The 19,960-nt window shown below is 42.2% G+C and overlaps 1 protein-coding gene across 9 annotated transcripts in view; it reads left to right on the top strand.

The window, feature by feature from the left end:
• The window catches only part of CDC42BPA (CDC42 binding protein kinase alpha), a 180,000-nt gene extending 160,948 nt beyond the window's left edge, over positions 1-19,052 (top strand). For 3 of the 9 annotated variants that reach the window (XM_062605756.1, XM_062605752.1, XM_062605751.1), the window contains 6 exons: positions 1,068-1,185; positions 7,018-7,086; positions 7,228-7,413; positions 11,877-11,994; positions 12,939-13,096; positions 14,239-19,052. In XM_062605756.1, coding sequence (XP_062461740.1) covers positions 1,068-1,185; positions 7,018-7,086; positions 7,228-7,413; positions 11,877-11,994; positions 12,939-13,096; positions 14,239-14,370 — 781 coding nt within the window. In that variant the 3' untranslated portion in view covers positions 14,371-19,052. Of the gene's footprint in view, positions 1-1,067; positions 1,186-5,105; positions 6,990-7,017; positions 7,087-7,227; positions 7,414-11,876; positions 11,995-12,938; positions 13,097-14,238 lie in introns of those variants that run through there. The other 6 variants (XM_062605760.1, XM_062605759.1, XM_062605755.1 and 3 more) reach the window with 4 other exon arrangements.
• The last annotated feature ends 908 nt before the right edge of the window (positions 19,053-19,960 follow it).

Below are 19,960 nucleotides of genomic sequence, written 5' to 3'. Positions count from 1 at the left end.
GTGATTTGGAATGCATGTCTCCACATACTGTGTATAGGTACGTAGGTGTGCACATAATACTGTGTATATAAAGATCTGTAATAAACACTGTGCAAAAGGAGGTGACATTGCTAACTATGCATATGAATTAATTACTTTCAGACTCTGGTTCTGCTTTTCTTTCTGAAGGCAATTCTACTCTCAGCAGTATTCCAAGGCATCTGCTTTTTTGATTTATAGATTTAACTACATAAACATTCTGTAAATCTCAGAAAACTCACCTCTTCAGAGGACATAGGACTTCAGGCTGTGTTTCTAATAGAAGTCTTAAACAGGTCACAAATACTTTCCTAACTGGCAATAAAAATAGGTCTGCACTGCTCACAGCATTCATGGAAGATGTTACTGACCATTTACTGTCACTCATTAAAGATGACCACCTACTGTGCTAAGCTACACTCCAAGAACTGAGTATTTCAGTTTTCTAACTTTCAACGTCTTCCACCGATGGTTGGCTCCCAGCTTTCCTTTCTGTTTGGCTCTAAGAAGAGTAACAGCTGTGTACAGTGGAGATGAAATTCCAGTTCTTGTCTTTGCCTTTTCTGAGCTGTTCGTGGTTTGGTCTTTTAAAATGTTATGTATTCTGAGTTCTGAAATGCATCCTTGCCATTTTGAAGAGCTTTTAATTCTGACCACAGACCGAGAAAGGTACTGCAGTATATTTTAATTCTATTTTCATATTTTGTACTTCATTTTCATCTCCACTTTGTAATACATCACAAACGAGTTCTGCTTTTACTCATCTTACGGAGCTTTGTATCAGCTCATAGCGGTTGTATATTCTTTGAATGTCAGTAACTACTGGGCATGGGCTATTAGCCTGCAAACAGCATTCTTCTGGCCCTGTGCCCTCTCTTCAAGTTGACAGCTTGTCCATGCCAGTGCTGATAGGAAGGGTTTATCGCTGTTAACATGGCTAAAGAGTTAATTTCCATTTAAAAGTATCTGATAATCAAAGCTGTACATGTTTTGTAAGTGTCCATCCGCACCTCGAACCAAATATCTAAACAAAGTATTTTCTCTTCCAGGGAGATGCTACGCGATCCAGAAATGAGAAATAAATTAATTTCTAACCCAACTAATTTTAACCACATAGCACATATGGGTCCAGGAGACGGTATCCAGATCCTCAAAGACCTTCCAATGGTAAGTACAAAAGTACATGTGAGAGTGACTGCGACAGGGGCTGCAAATTAGTGACAGAAAGACAAGTACCACTTAAAATACATATTCAGAGTGTTGATGTGTTTCATATCAGGAGCAGTCACTAGGGAAATGAAACTGAACATGCTCTGCTGTATGTGAGGGTGACACTTAAGCTTCGTGGAGTGCCTGATGACTCTTGCGTTTTAAGGCAGGTTGGCCTCGCAGTGTTGATAATTTTTATGATCCATATGAAGGGACAAAATTAAGAGGGTTTGGGCCTGTGTTCTATGTGGGAATGGAAAGAGAAAATTCCATTCTCTGCGAATTGTAGTTCAGTTCTTTTCCTCTCTTCCCATCTTTAACTCTAACTTGGCTTCTCTCTTTACAGCATCTTTTCCTCACAGACAGTGGAACTGTAGCAAATGCCCAAATTTCTTTCTATGCCCAAGATGCCTTTTTTTCCTCCAAATTAACTAGCCTCAATGAAACAAGTTGAGAAACGGAAAAGAAAGCGTGATAGCACACAGACGTGTTCGTTTCCACAAAACCTCATTTAGGAAATACTCATCTTGAAGTTGCTGAAATTTCTGTTGAGATAAAGACCAATTAATATTTTTCATAGGAGAGTATCATACTGCTTGCCTCAAGATACCTTGAGCATCTTGTTTGTGATTTCTGTGTTGTCCATGATGACACAGATGGGATTCAGAAGATGCTAATTAGCACTGTGAGAAAGGTCATATGATACAATACCAAACAGGTGATACGATCACCACAGTAAGATAAGGGCATTAGTACAGAAGTGCTGTCTAAAATGATAATCATTGTTAACCTGGAGTCTGTGCAGAAAGCAGCAAGTAGATGCTGAAAGTGGGATTTGCAGATACTTAAAATCCCAAAGGAAACTGCAGTAAGACTGGAAAATAAAGCATGCTGTACAGTTGCACTAGTTTGGGGCCTCGAGGAGCATAACACGTTTGGTGTTCAGATACTCATTTTACCTTCCTTTTGCAGCAGATATTATTTTTATATTATACTTTACCATAAAGTCTGCATGTTGTGCCTGAGCCCTTCTGGCACCGTGTTTTCTTTAGATGAGAATATGCAAGGAAAGAATAAGATTTACTTTAAATCTTATAGTAGAGACGCTCTGAGAAAACTCCAAATAACAAATATGCTGGTGCAATTGAGCAAAAAGCAGCAGAGTGTGTGTGTGTGTGTATTTATAAATTAATAAATAAGGAAGGAGCTGCTTCTAGAAAACACAGGCCAAATCCAAGGGAAGTTGGCAGGCAGTGTTTAATCTTACCTGGATGTGAGAATGCTTCAGGGCAGGATGCAGATCAGAACCATTATTATTATTATTTTCCATTTCTGGTGGGTTCTTTAAAACATTTCTGGCTTTTCTAAAGCAGAGAAAATAATCTGCTGCTGCTAAAGGTAGGGCAAAAAACATCCCATTTAACACCATCAGTAGTTTTAAGTTCATGGGAATCAAAAGCTGCAAGAACTCTTAATCGAGCCCCAGATCTGGCAAGTATAGAATGAGGAATGATTTTATCTATTGGAGGGGATTTTCTAGACTTGCAAGGATTAATATTTCATCAGCTGTGTCATCTGTAAAAGGCTTTTACCTTTGAATTCTAATAATGGAAGCCTTGTACTAGTTCAAAGGTCATATTTGAAGTTAGGACTGGTACTTTGCTTCTTACCAATCAATATGATGTTTTGACAGGAATTCATGAGTCACTTTCCACACTTAAAAGTGATGAGAAGGTATTAGAAAAGGTGTACAGTGTAGAACTGATTTCTGCATTGGTTCCACTCCTGCAGCTTCTTTTTAAAGTTACTATCAAAAACTCTTTTTGCAAGTAGGTATCGGTCTTACTGCTGGGAGATACCGCTGTCTTTTGCAGATAAAGCAAAATTGACATGTATTTTTCCAGCAGCTCCTTGCCATATCATATTGTATTTGTATTCCTAACTTAATGGGTACAGAATTGCGTCAATCACAGGTCTCGAAATTGTGAATGTGAAAGTGTAACTTGGGATTAGGAAATAAGTTGCTTTGGTCCAGGCAGCTTTTTCTTTTCCTGTAAGCTTCCTGTAAGGTACTTGGCTAAGTTTTCATTTAGTCTGTTCCAAACTACCTACTTTGTTTCTCAGGCACAAAAACAGGAGAGGAGGAGTTGTGTGTGTATGGTGTTATGCATTGAGTCTAATGTTTTATTTGAAAGATAAATTTAGAATGAAAAGACAGGGTGTTTCCTGGAGAATCAGGTGAAGAACAGCCCTGTGTACAGTTTATGTGGATGGAAGTCTCATTACAAGGACGTAGAATTATTCCACTTGATTCATACCTTGTTCCAAAATGATGAATAGAGGTTTTTTGTGTGTGTGCCCTTCTTGGCATATATAATGATTTTGCACCTGGAATATGTTCTTTGTATTTGTAAATAAATGAGTGTTTTCCAGAAGAAAAGGGGTTTCTTAGGAACTATGAGAAAGACTGCAGCGTTTTGCTTTGCCAGTGCCAGTTTCTGTTTATGGAAAATACGTTTTTGCGTCTAAAGAGGGCTGCCACTAGAGGGAACAAGTAGGGCAAAGCTAATAGTTTCCTCAAACTCTCTCTTCATCCTGTTGTTTTAGACGAGGCAGCTTCTTTTTTTATGAGATACTGGAATGTAGAAAGTATATGAAAGAATGGAGTGGGCCTTTTCATGTGCAGTTTCTTCTGACTTGAGCAATTTCAGATTTGGCTGGATCTGCTGATACAAATCTGCTCATCCAACGTGAGCTTTCACTGAAGTCAGTATAGTGCTATGTAGGCAGAAGAGTCCTTAGTAATAAACAGGTTTTAGTAGAACATAGATATTTTAATCTCTGAGTTGGATGAGATTGTCACAAACTATAAACAGCCAGCTCAGTATTGCATTTATCTAGCATCCAGGGATGAAGTTCATAAAGCAAATGACAATTTATATATATATCTATTTATTTATGAATATATACATACTCACTTTATATATGCAATGTCAATCCAATCAGAACTCATCTCTGCAGTCATGCTAACCTGCCTCTGCTGCCTTTTTCAGAGGAAATGCCAAAAAATGAACAAAGCACAGAGTTAGAACTGGTAGTGATGGCTCTTGCATGGCTGGGCTGCGGTATGACAGCGGGCAGGAGGGGACGTACACTTGTGCTGCCTGACGATGCATGCAGAGCCAGTGGGAGCTTTTTTGCTCCCTGCCCGCTACTATTCTTAATGATGGCTTTTGAAAGATAAATTTTGAGGGTTTAAATTGTATTGTAAATGTACAGAATGAAAACTGGATAAAAGGAATGCTTTAAACTCCTTCGGGCTATTTGATATGTTGTATCAATTGCCTACATATGTGCAACATACATATCTGCATGTGATTGCCCTTGCTGATGCAGCCACACTAGAGGGAAATGACTTTCTTTGTGTTGTTTCCAAGGTTCCATGGAACAGGAACAGTGAGATAATGTTAAGGCAAATTGCAGTCTTATTACCCAGTCCCATGTTATTCTCCCCATGAACAGACACCTTTGACCAGCATAGCCCTATGTTTGGGCAGAAAGGAGCATGCCAAAGGCTCAGTGTGAGATCAGATTTAAGAAAGAAAAGATTAGAGGCTATCGGGCAATTTTAAGTTTGCATCCTTCTTTTCTTCATGGCGAGCAGTTACTCAGGGGTCTGGCTTTGAACAAGCAAGTTCATGGGCTACAACACAACAGACACCAGAAGTTCTTGCTATTACCAGAGCCATAATCAGTACGTATTTGTATTTTATTGATGTGGATACTAGATCTGGGTCATTGTCTTGTTTTGTACAATTTGGAATCGTTCCTGTTAGTGTATCCCCAAACTTATTTATTTACATGTTTTTCTTCCCTAGCAGCCTGTCACCAATTAACTGGCCGTACAGTCTGGCCTCCCTTCTGCCCTCTTGTCCCTTGAAGCCACTTTATCGTGGACGCTCCTTTGTAGTGAAGATCTGAAATCTGGAACTGCACTTACTGCAGCACAGACCACCTCTCTGTGTACATCAGATGTACAGGATTGATTTTGCTTTCATATTCTGCATGCCTAAGTATTTTATATACAAAAGCTAGTCTTGACTGCCATTCTATTTGAACATGCTTCAGTTTGACCTCATTATACATGAGCCATTTTACTTCCATTCTAGGCAGTATGTGAAGCTTTGCTTGTTTCAAATGAGAAACTTTTAGAGTAAATGAATACTTACCTTGTATTTGGTATTCTTTAAAGAAAGTGGGAACCCCATGCATGCATCTAATGGTGAAGTCCATGGAGAAAGTGCCACGGAGGATCATTTGTAAAATGTTGCCATGTTGTGGCTTTCTCACATTCATCAATGCTGGCTAAGTATTTCCATGGTCTGCAGCTGGCCCACCCTCTGCTTTTAGCTTGTGATTTTAGACACTCCCATTTTCCCTTATTGGCTTTTATGAACTTGGCTGGCTTTGCTGCCAGTTCTCTGTTGTGAGCAGATAACTCAGCAAAGGTTGCTTCCCTTGACCATTCCTGGAATGGTGGCTTCTTATACCGGTATTTAGATGCTGCTAAACTTACTAATAACTATTTAATGTATATTATATCTTATATGCCATAATGTGGTAATTGGTGTTTCGGTTAACATGCAAAGCCTCATAATAACTGTGTGTTTAAAAAAAAAAAACAACAACAAAAGTTGGATTTTACCAGCTGAAATTATGAAAACAGTAATAATAATGTTTGATAATATGTATTGGGATGTGACTTAATGTTCTTCCAGACTTTAATACGTTCCACATACAAAAAGTAGTGCCTTAGGTTTAGCAGAGGAGTAAGTAATATTTTTACCATATATTATTTTTTTAAGTCCTAACATTTCTAATGTTACTCAGAGCTGTTTGTTTGAAGGTGATGAAATCAGTTGGACAAGGGGAAATTAAAAGTTATAAATGAGAAAAGGTGTTCTGCTTTGCTGGTGGCCATTGAGCAAAGCACCCCCTAGCAGGCCGACCTGCTGAGTGTGTACAGGTAGCACAGGGAGGGAGACCGAGCCTTGAAATGCTCTTCCATTGAATCTGGAGTTAGATGACTTTAAATTACAAGAGCACTTATGTCAGCCCATCCTGCAGAGATGAAGTAGAAGTTGTTTCTGTTTAATTTGCAGGATTATTTCTCCCCTCTCTTTCTTTACGTCACACATTGGGAGCACATTGCTCAGTTGACCTCTCAAAACCATGTGAATTTCCCAATGCTTCTGCACCTTATCTGCTAAGGGCCTAGTCTTTTGCAGCACAGAGGCAGGAGTGCAAAGCCCCTTTGTCACTAAAGCACTGTGAGGATTAAGTGAGCCTGCAGAAGGACATAGGCCTTGTGTTGTCTATCTGCAGCCAAGTGAATTGTTCCAGTTGTCTGACACTAACCACTGCACATCCCCACACAACCTGTGTCCCTATCCTGTTGGAAGACTGTTCCCTCCCCTTAGAAATACTCTGTGTTTGTTGTACGGGTGATACTTATTTTTAATGCATGAATAACAGAAGGAAATCTCTTACACTCTTTAACCGTTGTGTATTCTCATCTTTTCTTCTCCCCACACCATCTCACCTGTGTTCACCTTCCTTTGTGTTATGTCTATTTTAGATTGTAAGCTCCTCAAGGCAGGGAACTAATGCTTCTCAACTGTCTGTAAAGCACCTTTTACAACTGTGGTGCTCTTTGAAATATCGAATAATAATAAATATTAGAATCGATTCCCAATGAGTTAAAAGTTTTATTTGTTTTTAATGTTTTAGCCACAGCAAGGGCAGCAGGCCCCTGTGACACCATGTAAGGAAGGTGCTCAGAGGACTGGGGGTGACAATGTAAGAACCTGTGTGCTGACGGGCGAGCAGGGCTGCTGTCTGGCTGTCCTTCAGTGTTTGACTGCTCTTGTGGACTGCTGTTGCTGATGTTAACCTGTACAACCATCCTTCATTGCTTTCTCTCTCTGTTGTCTTTGATAGCAGCGTTCCCCTTATCAATTCCCTCATCATCACTCCCGCCTGATCTCCTCTCCGAGCAACTTTGAGCACATCTACCACATGACTGTTAATTCAGCTGAAAAATTCCTCTCTTACGATTCCATAAACCCTGCATTTTCCCCGCCTCCACGCTCTGTCCTCGGTACTCCAGACTTTATGACTCGGAGGGTACGAACAGCTGAGTCAGGTGTTCACTTTACTAACACTGTGTGGTTTTCCTTTGCCTGGCTATTAACATGGGAGAAAAACCCTTGTAAAGCGGTTGGTTATCCTCACCCCTTAACGTTCTTCTGACCCAGATGACTCATTTTCTGCTATCGGCTCTGGTCTTTCCACGGCTCTGACACGCCAGGAACCAGAGATACTTACTTACAGCTTTAGAGAAAGGAAGTGTATAATAACTGGGCTGAACCTTTTGCTATGAGAACAGCATTTTCAATCACCAGAAAGGACGTGGGAATTTGGAATGGTCCTGTGTTCCACAGTGTGCATCCTCCAGCAGTCAGTAGCAGGATGCTGTGGATCAGATTGTATTAGGAAAAGGTTTTGGATCTGTCTGTGTTGGACATAACTTTCAAACTGCTTGTTTATGAGGAAATCATGTGGAATGCAAGAACTTTTACACAGCGCTGCGCATTGGGACTGGGAGAGGCAGGCACAGGTTATGCCTCAGACAGTTCCTAGGTTAAAGTAAGTGAAACTAGAACATGTACAAGAAAGATCAGAAGTGAAATATGATGGCAACTTGCTGATGTAGATCCTTTCAATTGTGGTAGCTTTAAGCAGAGGCTGAGGTAGGATGCTGTTCTGTGAGTATCCTTCTAGTTGGAATGTAAACTGGGGGGACAGAAGTGGTCCTGTGTTTTTCTCTTGTAATTGTGCATCATGGTCTGACTCCATGGGGGTTGCTAGGTCGTGCAGAGGTAGAAGCCATGCTAAAACAGGCACATAAGTACATGCTGTGCATGTACCATGCCGTGGCCTGCACTGCTGCTTGGGGCACATAAATCAGGACTAATCTGTGAGGTAGATGGACATGATGGTGGCTGGTTGCTCAGGGTTTGTACGGATCTGAGCCATGTCTGTTGCTGTAATGGAAACACAGCTGTTGGTTTCTGTGGCCTTTGGACACCCTTCAGACATGCATGGCAAATCTTCACTGCCAGGCTGCTTTGAGTGCCTTTTAGTTGCTGTTCTAGATCCCTATCACCAGCGAGGGTTTTGGATACGTATCTGCCTACAACACTGCAGAGAATATAAAAATGCAGGAGGAAAATCAACCTCTTCCATGTGGCTACAAATCTGCACAGCTTTGACTGGTCACATGCATGGCCATGTCTCACTGTTACAAAGTCCCAGTCATCACAACCATTAATATTCAAAAGGGAAGTGGCAGCATTTTGTGATGAGGGGTCTGCATCCATCCTGGCTGTTCTGGTAGGAGAAGAGGTGCAAATGCACAAGAGGAATGAGAAATTGCTGAAATGCAGCAAACATTAATTTTAAGCTGAAAGTTGTTTCTCTCTTAGTGAGTCATTATAAAGGCTCCCTCAAGCAGTAGTTCAGTTCCGGTTTTAACAGGGCTTTCCTTAATCCAACTGCACTCTACATTTTCTGTGCTTGATAGGCAGTGATCTATCAGTGGACTGTGACCCATCCCTCTGCCTTCCCTTGCTCATGTGAGTAGTCTCCCTGGGATCAGTCAGGAGTGACCCCTGGTGTATCAGACAGTAGATCTTAATGTTTGCCTCAGGAGCATCCTTCATCCTAATGTTGCAGCCTACTAGCACCAAATAGAGGAAAAACAGTGAAGTGTGTAGACATCTTGTGCCTGTTAGTTCCTTAGAGCAACAGAGGTTTAGTCTTGTATGAAGGAAAGATCTTGTCTCCTTTGTGGCTGTAGGGTAGGAATGCTGTAAGCTGTATGGAAAGCAAGGCTGAGAGTTTTGGGTTTGTGTCTGTCCATCCTCCCTTTTGTGTTTGTAGATGTTGGTGTAAGAAGGGTAGCACTCCCTCTTGAGGGGACCATGGTCCCACGTTCAGGTGCAGTATTGGAATCACAACAGTATTGAATTCATAGGTGAGTTGGAAGAGTGGGCTTTTAGATCGGTGCATTGTATCATGGCAGAATTAAAAGCTCAGGTTTATCATAGAGTCATAGAATAGTTAGGGTTGGAAAGGACCTTAAGATCATCTAGTTCCAACCCCCTGCCATATCAATGAATAGAACACTACTTCAAAACAAAAACCCCGAAACAAGCAGCAGCATTGCGATGGACAGAGAAACAGAGACCAGCGATTTCCTGTAGGTGGTGTAACTGTTCAGTTAGACCCTGTACGTGTGTTCTGGCCTCACTGCCTGAGGAGGCAGCGTGGGAGCAGTGAGTGAGGGTGCTGGAGCTGCAGAGCTGTGAGCAGTGATTGCACGTACACAACCCACAGCAGCTCCATTCTCGGACTGGGAATGGGATGCACTGAACTTGAGCTGGGTCTTCCACCCTATTTCACAGTGCCTAGGTTTGCTCAGCAAGCAGCTTCTCTGCGGCTGGTTGTCTTTTTTCCCCTCTTCATTTACCTTTCTCCATTTGGTTCAGCAGTGGGGTTGAATTTCCCTGCTAGGATTTGAATTGTTGCTCTACATGAGGGGTTTTTGTCTCTCTCTCTAAGTAAAGCAAGCTCAGGTCTCCTTTTTTTTCCCCTTTCTTTTTAACTTGCTGCATTTTGCTGCTTTATAACTACTGCTAATAACCACCCTTTATTTTGATTTGAATCCCCTTCCTGCATCATGTGCGTACCACTTCTAGGGGGTTTGGACCAAAATGCCAGGCTCGCTGGCATGTGCTTATTTCATTTCTAGACCAAAGAACAATGAAAGATTTGCTTCATGGAGAAACTTCCTATGAGGAATTACATGGACTTTGCAAACTGAGGACATGAAAAATAGTCATCATTAGAATACACTGTCAAGGGGGAGAAAGTAAGCAAGAGACAGGAATATAATGCCACAAATGACATAAGAGATGTTAAACCTTTATAAATCCTCATTGAGAATAGGGCAGCGATGGATGAGGGGAGAATCAAACAGCACTGTTCACTGGTAGGTCTCTGATTCTCTTTTGTTGGTGTTTGAGAGAGATCTGGGAGCAGGAGAGATTTTGATTCTTTCTTGTTTGTTGCATGCTAAAAATCAGCCCTTCTAGCCCAATGGGAGAATGAGAAGCAAAGGGTTGACTGTGAGAGCAAAGGGGTCTGTTATAGCAGTGACTCTAAGGATCAGTGTAGGACTGGGTTTGACAGCAGGTTGGTAACAGCTGATGAAGTCTGAACTGTACAAAACCTGTTCATTCTCTGATTATCCATTTTAAAATAGAGAAATGGGTAGTAGCTATGGGATTCTGAGAATACCCTTCTGAAGGGTGGGATCTTTGTTGTGATCTAAAATTCCCATAACATCCTAGCTTAAAAAGCCATTGTAATTCCAATGGTTGTTTTATGTGTGGTTACTTTATCTCAGAGTGAGCATGGGGAACTAATTACATAGAAGTAGGAAGAAATTAACAGTTGGGAAGGAGTATAAAGTGGAAATAAAGTAATGCTCAGAGCTGCCTGCAGTTCTTTTCACATTCTGCATCTGTAAAGGTTCCCTAAACCTAATTCTAGTTACTGCTGATGACTTAATAGCACAAATGCATGTTAGGGGCAGGATAAAGTCTCATATTTAGCCAGAGAGTAAATGATAAGCATGGGCATTAGAAAGTCCCTCTGGGCTAAGGAGCCAGCTCATATACAGAAAGGTGGGCTGAATAAGCTAAGCCTTTTCTCCTAAGGTCAGCTGTAACTTAACAGAAGCAGAAACAAAATCTCCCAGAACTTTTTAGAGACAACTTTTGTTTAAGGAACTATCATATGCAAGTAGAGAAATTTTGTTTAATCTCCTCCCTCAGTAAAAGACCACTTCAGTAACATACCAGTTCAGAAAATCACACTGGAGCACTTGGGATGTAAAACAGGAGCAATAGTCAAAAATATGCAGAAAACCAGCAGCATGTGCTCTGGTCACCCTGGATGAGCAGGCTGGAAACAGGAGGCTGACTGTCACTTTGGCTCAACTGCTATAGGTCTGGAGTAATACTGCTAATACCTTTTGAATTACAGAAGTAATTGAAATACAGATTGATCCACATGTGTTTATAACTCATAGGCATTAGGGATTAACATGGTTATTGAGTAAAGCTGCATGGCACAAATGATGGCATCAAAGACAGACAGTTTAATAAGATCCTTGGAAGCTTGTCTTCAGAGAGAATGCATTATGTGAGATAACTTTAATGCATCTCCAGCAGATTAATGAGGCTGGCAACACCATCCTTTCAAGGGAATTATTACACATACTCTTCCAGTTGTCTGCATATGTCCATGTAATTCAGCACTTCACTGTTGCGTTGCGTGTGCTTCAGTCTCTGCACTAAACTGCAGAACGTTCTTTTGCCACTTTTGCTGACTTGCTGCCCAGATAATTCAGCTCTGGTAAGGTTGGGGCTGTCATGGATTTTGGGGCCTTACTTCATAACATCCAAGGTTGCAGCAGCAGTCAGTAAGTAAACATGTCTCTGTGTGTGTCTGCATTGCAGAATCTTCGGCCTCAGGAAAGCCGGACCGTGTTCAGTGGCTCTGTCAGCATCCCATCAATCACCAAATCCCGCACGGAACCAGGACGATCGATGAGTGCGAGCAGCGGGTTAGCAGCACGTAAGCAAATGGAGCTGTGTCACTTTGGGTTCTGTGCACAAGGTTTTTAGGGAATGGGCTCCCTGCCTTTGCTTCTATCTATACTGGCACCAGCCAGGATTTTTAGAAATGTTCCTGTTGAGGGCAAAGCACAGTGTTTTGGTCTTGCTTTCAAAGGAGCACAGGAATAAGCAGCCAATGCTTGTGAGAATTTGTCAAATTTTTAAAACATTAGAATTAAAATGACATTCTTATCCTGAGGTAATGCTGCTGCTTGAGTGTTTTAAGTCAGGGCAAGTTGTTCAGAAGCTCCATGGTTAACTTGGGTGCTGAACCATACGGAACTCTCGAGGCCTGTCTTGCTGCTAGTGCAAAGAGAAAGCAATAGAAAACTGGCAGCTGCTATGGAAGAGTTGCATTGCATTGGAAATGCCTTTCCTAGCACTGCCATGCTGCCTTTGTGAGCCAGAGTCAGCACAGTGACCTGTGCAGAGACGAGGAAAGTGACAATGTAATGGACATGTGAAAATAGAGGCAAGACTCGTGTCTGACTTTTCTAGGGGTTGTCCCCTCCCTGTGCCACAAGCAGTGTTTGCTGCACGTTGCCAACTGCTTGCAGAGGACGTGTGTGCCTGCTGTAGTCTGTACCTGCTGGTACAACCCACTGACTCCTAGGAAAAGAGGCCACTGGAACTAGGCTGCCACCATAGCAATGTCTACAACTGCTGTCTTTGTCAGGAACGTAGTGACTGTGCTAATGCTGACATGCCAAGGGAAGGACCAGAGAGTCCCTAGGGAAAACTGCAGCAAGCAGCAGACAATGTAAAAACCCACATAGCCTTCAGGCCACAAGCTGAGAACCTTGGGCCATGCTGGAGGGAAGCAGAACTAACCAAACAGCTAACAAGTATCTGGTACGTTAAGCGGGAGTCCATAACCCAGTTTAATTCCTGTGCATGTTCTAGGATCGTCTGCACAAAACGGCAGTGCTCTGCGGAGGGAATTCTCGGGAGGTAGCTATGGAGCAAAGCGTCAGCCTATGGCATCACCCTCAGATGGCTCCTTATCCTCTGGCGGTCTGGACCAAGGCAGCGATGCACCAACAAGGGACTATGAGCGAGAGGTGAGTGACAAGAGAAAATTCATGTGTGTTGATAAAGATGAAGTTAAATTCTGTCATGGCGTTGGCTGTAAGGTTGGCACTCGTTGATAGTGAAGACTGGGATTTCTTGTATTTCAAGCTATCCTGACAAAAGACTTTGGCCAGACTGTGTCAGCTCTGGTCCTGGTGCGTAACATGCAGAAAATGTTCCTTGCGCTCCTCACCTGGAGATACGTGGGTAGTGAGGCTCCCAAAAATCCTGGTCCTGTAGAGTAACAACTTGAAGTGATGATACTCCTTCTGCCCTTTATTTTCAAAGACTCTTGCGCTGTCTCAGCAGCCATATCACAGGAGATGCTCTGTACTCAGAGTGCCTGAAGTTAAAAAAGTAACTTCAGAATTAATTATAGTAGTTTATTTTTGAGCAGAAACTGGATTTAATAGCTTGTATTCTGTGCAGAACAAGACTATTATTATGATAGGACTGCAGTCCTGCCTAGTGCTAAGCTCAGTCCTTCAACCAAGGATATCTTGGGAGGGCTCAGTCTCAAGTTGGGCAGCAAAACTTCCCCGGCCCATTTTCTTACCAAGGAGTGAGAAAATAGCAGGTCCCACAGGCTTTTCATGCTACCAAGCATATCCTTCCAGTTGAAGCTAGAAGGCAACTGTCAATTGAAACTCAAGCTCAGACATAGTTGCATTCTAGTGTACTCTGGAAGATTTAACTGGAGTAACCTGATAGGATGCTTTGAGTTAATATCCTGGGAGTGATGCTGAAGAGGTAGCTGTGATTAAGCCACAAAGATTTTTCAGTGCAATAGCATCTCAGATCATAATCTGTGAAAAAGCAGAAGCTACTGGAGCTTCACAAGCAACCTGAAGCTTGCACGCTCTTTTACCAAGAGGCCCTCGGCAACATACAGATGCAGGAATCCCACAGGTCCCGTGTCCCTCTGTTGTGCCTGCTGAAAGCAGTGATCTGACCACTTGCTCTTAAGTCTCCCCAGACCAGGAAATTCTGAGCAAAAAAAAAAATCCCTCAGTATTTTTGGACGCAAGCAAAGTACATGTTCAATGCAGTCACGTGTTGCTCAGACACCCTGAGTCACACTCAGACTTGCTGTCCTGATACTTACTGGTGTTCTTCTGTCTTTGGGCTGCAGGACTCTGACTCTCCGAGACACTCTACTGCATCGAACAGCTCCAACCTCAGCAGCCCTCCCAGCCCTGTTTCTCCTCACAAGACCAAGAGCCTCTCCCTGGAGAGCTCTGACCACGTGAGTTGGGACTCATGAACTGCTTTAGCATTCAGATTTGACATCACAGCAGCTTGCTGTCCCCATGGCTGTCCCCTTCACTTGTTCCAGTTCTCGCCTTCATCATCCTAACCCTCCCCATTCCCTGTCTGAAAGTGATCTGGGAGTGGGGTACAGAGGAAGGTAGAAGCTGGTTGTCTTCAGCACCGTTCGGCACTGCCTCACCCTCCCTTCCCCAGATTTGACAGCAGCAAATGAGCAAAGCTAGGGTGTTGGTAAATATCAGATGCTGTAGATCTGTATTCGTATTGGTTTCCTTTTTGTGGTTACAGCTGCTTCATTTTTAAAGATATATTTATCCCACCCCCCTTTCCATCTCCCCAAAAGTAGCTTAAGTAGACCAGACCAGTATCAACAAGAGAAACTGCAGAGGGATTTTGTTTTCATACAATAGCTCATCGTACTGTACAAAAGTAGCACAGAGACCCCTTCCCCTGCATGGGGAATGATCAGTATGTCAGAGGCACATAAAAGCTTTCAGCCACCACGTTTGAATGTCAATCTGATTGTCGCCAGCAAATCCTTATTGATTAAAATGATGCATATTTTACTACAGTACAGAGTTTAAATAAATAGGCAGATGTTAGATTAAAATACGTATGTATATATTCAAAGAAAAAAAAAAGCATTGTGTATGCAGCAGAAGATGGATGCTTATTTAAGAGAGCCTTTAATTTAAGATTTGTGTTGTCCCTGTTTTCATGCTTGGTAATATACAGACTTGGAGGCCTGGCCTAAAACCTTTTGCAGGACAGACACCCCTTTTGCGTAGCACTCGCTGCACTGCAGGAGAGGTCCCTGCGGTGCTTTCACCGTATTTCTTTCCTTCTGGCAGTAGCATAACTGAAGCTGTAATTCCTACTTTCATGTTAATCCCCGTTCTTTGCAAAAACGACAGTTGGGAAGCAACCCCCTGTCCCAACCACCAGGGTCAGCCAGTGGCTGCCCTAGTTTCTAGTGTGCTAGCTGTGCAGCTTGAGGAACCTTACAGCATGCTACAGTAGAGGTCCTTAAGGCAGAAAGGGAGTTCAGTGCAGCAGGATTCAACAGGAAAACTGTTTCCCTGGGTCAGACTTTGGCCAGGTTTAACTCAGAAGGGAGCAGTCTTCCACATCTCCTTGAACATCCCTAACCATAAAACTGTTACTGGCATTACCAAATACTAGTTTCTAACACACATCAGCCAAATGAGTGCCCTTAGCCCAAAGCTAGCCCTGGCTAGCTATGCTGTCACTGTAGCAACCAAGAACCTTGAAGACTGACCTCAGACTGTTCACACTGTGGTAGTCAAAGATGTCTAGTCACCCACAACTGCCATGCTGGCAAGGTTGGTTTTCTTCTCCCTCCCTCCCCGTGCTGTGGGTTTGTGCAATTGGCAGTTGTTTCTATGTGCTCACCTGCTGTTTGGTTCCAATAGCAGGTCAGGCTCGAGGGCGGAAAGTATTGCAGTGGAAGACAGAGCCCACTGAAGTTGGTCATGCAGTCAACAGCATAAAGTGAGAGACTGATGTACAAATGGATGCTAACAGGAGGATGTATCTACTTAGCAAGGTAGATGTGTTTTTCATTTGGGAGCGTGTTCAGATAAGCCTCTCCATAGTACTGTTGCTGGCTTTATACTATGACCATACTCAAAACACGTAAGGGCTTTTTGTAATTAGAATACTGTTTTTGTGGGTTTTGGAAACTTGTTACGGCTCTTGTTAAACCATTCCATTTTCTGGCAGTCAGCAGTATGTAGTGTTTCTCCCACACAGAGATTGTTTGGAGTTCTCCAGATTCTGTCTTCTCTTACAGAAGTTCTAGGTCATTTCAGACCATGTACAGACATTTCCAGGTATGATCTAAATGTGAAACAGGGAATGAGGCACAGAATCCTCTAATCCATTTAATCATGTTGGGTCTCCTAGGTAAGATTTCTCTTTCACTCTGAATCAAGAGCCTTGGCCAGGTTTTAAGCTCATTAAATGTTATTTGGGGACAGGAATTCAAGAAATTTGTTTAAAACCCATTATGTCAAAAGCCCGTCTCTCTCCTGTTTGGGTTTTTCAGAGTGGCGAAGCTGGTTGTGTTGCTTGTTTCCACTTCAAGGCTTCTATTTTTGCAAGCCTGACATTTAATATTAAAAGCTTTACCAAACAGCTGAAGCTCTTGAAATTAATTCCTCCCAGAGAAGTGTTCAGTCTTTCTTAGGGACAGAGATGCAGGGTGGTATTGGCATTATTAAAATTCCACATCAGCTTCTCTTTAAAGGCTGCGTATTGCTTCAAGTATAGCCACTGCTTTTTCCCCACAGTTCCCTCCTTTTGGTGAAGCATGTCCACACACTTCTCAAAGCCTTTGCAGACTAGTTTTGTATTTGCTGTATGTTGTATTTAAACATTAATCTTATTTTGATGTTGAGAGAAGGCATTGAAACAGCAGTCATTGAAGATAGAGCAGCCTGCTTGCCTGTCCCGAGGGAGGGGCACAGGATCTTTTCTATTAACAAACAAACAGTTGAGCTAATGCTCTACCTGAAAATGGAACCTGAAAAGCCACAACACAGCAAATAATTGAGTAAACCCCTGTGTTTACTCTTGTTATGGTGCCTGCAATTTACTGATATCAAAACCTGGCATTTTCAGGCAGAGCATAGGTCAGCTGTGTTACAAAACTAAGCTCCAGAGCCCTACCCTTTGTACACCACAGTTTCTAAGCCTTGGCAGTCTCCTTTAGGATTACTATATTTAATCATCTGTTTGGTACCGTGCAGTTTTATACACATTTCTTCAAAAGAGAAACAGCAACTGTTCTCTCAGTTGAAAAGCAAATGACCACATCACTTATTTGAAAAGGGAAGAATTGTCCTGGGACTTAAATAGTTTGGTAGATTTGGGGACCATTTGATGATACACTCAATTTTAAACTACACTCATCTCTTTTTGTTGCTATGAACACTGAAACCATATGCATACTGTAGCTGAGCTTTCTAAACACTCATTGGGCTAGGAAAAGTAACTTGGTCATTTGAACTGTAAGACTCTTGACTGGTATCTCGAAGACAGTTGTCTCTTAGGGTTTGATGTTTGCTACGTTGCACTGTAGCATCGCTTCAATTTCACAGTTAGAGGCCTGCATTTTGTTCAGGGAGCTTTCAAATCTCCCATTGAGTTTCTGACTGTAGCATATGTTCTCTGTACACAGTATGTATCTATCTAGCCGATTTTTTCCTTTTGGCTGAGACTGAAGGCATTTGCATTTTTGACACAGTTTAAACATTTGGGTTGTTGGGTTTCTGCATTATTTTCTTTCTCTTGTGATGGCAACAAAGGATCTGAACAGATTCAGGCAGCTACTAAGGATTCCAGGTTACAGAATGAAAAAGGGTTGGTAAAAGTTTTCCCCTACATGTGCACGCACACAGGTATGTGGCTTCCTTCCACATTTCATAAACCCAGAAGCAGGGTTAGAGCACTCTCTTCTCTCTTGCCTTTGACCTGTAGAAGACAGCTGGTGGTTTCAAACAGACATTCCTGAGGCTGTGGTGAAATAGTTGCTTCTTTTTCCTCTCAGTTGCTGTGGCTTGGTATGAATGTGCATTCTGCCCATTTGAACGGGTTTCCAAACTTGAGTCAGGAATGTTACCTCTTTGATTTGATTCTGATGAAATTACAAGCCAGGTGTGCTATTCTCAGGTATACAGCAGAGGGAAGTTAACAGTCTTGTTATACCAAAAGAGTCTAAAAAGCATAGTTTATTTATAGAACTGTAGTTTAACTGCACGTAACTGGTTCACAGCCTTTCAGAACACAACAGCTGGAGTATTAACACAGCAAGAGATTCTGGCACCATATTGTTTTGCATGGCCAGACCCTGGATGACGGGACAGACATGCTCTTAGGTGGAAGAAGGTTTGCTTTTCATTTTATGCACGCTGTTCAAATGAATACATTAAGGATAAAATTTATTGCAGTGCAAGTTCCCCCACTCCTGAGCCTTAGGCTGAGAATCAAAGTGGCACGTAGTACTTCTGCTTGGGGGTTTTGTGTTAATAGGAGTCATTTCCAGGGAGGAAATGGGACAACTTTCTGCACTAACCCACTGTATTTGATAAATGCTCCCAGACACAGCCCTGCTGCAGGCTCCCCGGTCTAAATTCCAGCTCTTTGTCTTTCATTTCAGCCGCAGCTCAGTACAACCTATTTTCATTCTCCATTTAAGAAAGTCTCATCCACAGGGAAGAAATCCACAACCAAATCAGTGTTGGTATTTCTGAGCAATTATACCTGCCTTTTTATGTATGACAGTTTCATATCATTTATTTTTAAAATATGGGTTTTTTTTAGGTTTTTCATTGTAATATTATTGTACAGTTTTGCATGGCATAGATGTAATCACTTTTTTTGTTTTAGAGTATAAAAGCTGACAAGTGTGCGTGTGGGGGAAAGATTCTGCTTTTTGCCTCTTCTCACTCTTTTGTTTAATGCCCTCAATGTTGTAGGGGACATTGTAAGAGATTCTCTGCTACAGAACAATGATGTAGATTCTTTTGCACAGAAATATTTAAGGTGGGAAAGTCAACAATGTAAAAATGACTTACCGCCAATATTTTATGTTGGTAACACACTTAATATTAACCTACTTTGATGTACTGCAATAAAACAGGGAACTGTTAGAAATGCACGTGCTGTCTTTTTTTCCTACCTCTCCATGGTTGGAGGAGGAAATGGAAAGGGGAACAACAGTGTTCTTGAAGATAAAACCCAGCATGTTCGAACACATCTGTACCAAGTACCCAGAGGGAAGAAAAGGAATATCTGAGAACAAACTGAAGTCATTATGTTCTGCTTTAGTATATTGAACTTCATCAAGTACACTTCTCCTGACCTTTTTCTTAGGTCATCTGTTCTGTCAGTACATGTAGTCATTGTAATGTTCCTCCTTCATTTAGTTACATATCAAATGTTTACCTGTCCTGGTGTTAGATGCTGGATTTCTGAGTCACCAAAGTCACTTTCATTCATCTTTAAGTGCATCTCAAAATACCTGTGGAGTTTTGCATGTGCCCTGACCCTTTCACATCATCCACCGGTTCCTTCCAATGCTCTCAGCCTGGGATTTTGTCCATAGCAGAGACTGACTGTTGGGACCTCTTCATTCGTTGTTCCTCTTCATTCATTACCCTGTTGCCAAAAATCCTACCTTTGATTACATGCTTCACCTCAGACAGAAGCACCCTCCTGCAGGAACACAGGCCTGTGCTGTGACTCATGTCCCCCTCTCCTTCAGCCAAAATTACTTTTTCAGCATCTCCCCCAGCTGATGTGAATTTAAGCCCATGGGCTCATCCAATTTAGGCCACTGCAGGTTTCTCCTAACTGCTGATGCTCTGCGAAATACCATCTGTTTCCTGTGCTCTTGACTTTTACAATCAGTGCTGTATTTCTGATTCCCCAGGGTTCCAGTTGCACCGTCCCAGCTGTGAAGGTCTTGGGAAATGGGCCTTCTACTGTCAAGGGATTTGGACATTAGAAAAGCAGAAAGTAAGCTGCGTGTTAGGCTTCTTGTTCAGCTCCTCAGCATTCAT

This window comes from Pezoporus occidentalis, unplaced genomic scaffold (genome assembly GCF_034315485.1).
Source record: "Pezoporus occidentalis ecotype Australia unplaced genomic scaffold, CSIRO_AGI_Poc_V1 ctg93, whole genome shotgun sequence".
NCBI classification, from domain to species: Eukaryota; Metazoa; Chordata; class Aves; order Psittaciformes; family Psittacidae; genus Pezoporus; species Pezoporus occidentalis.
This window is presented reverse-complemented; position numbering and strand designations above follow the sequence as displayed.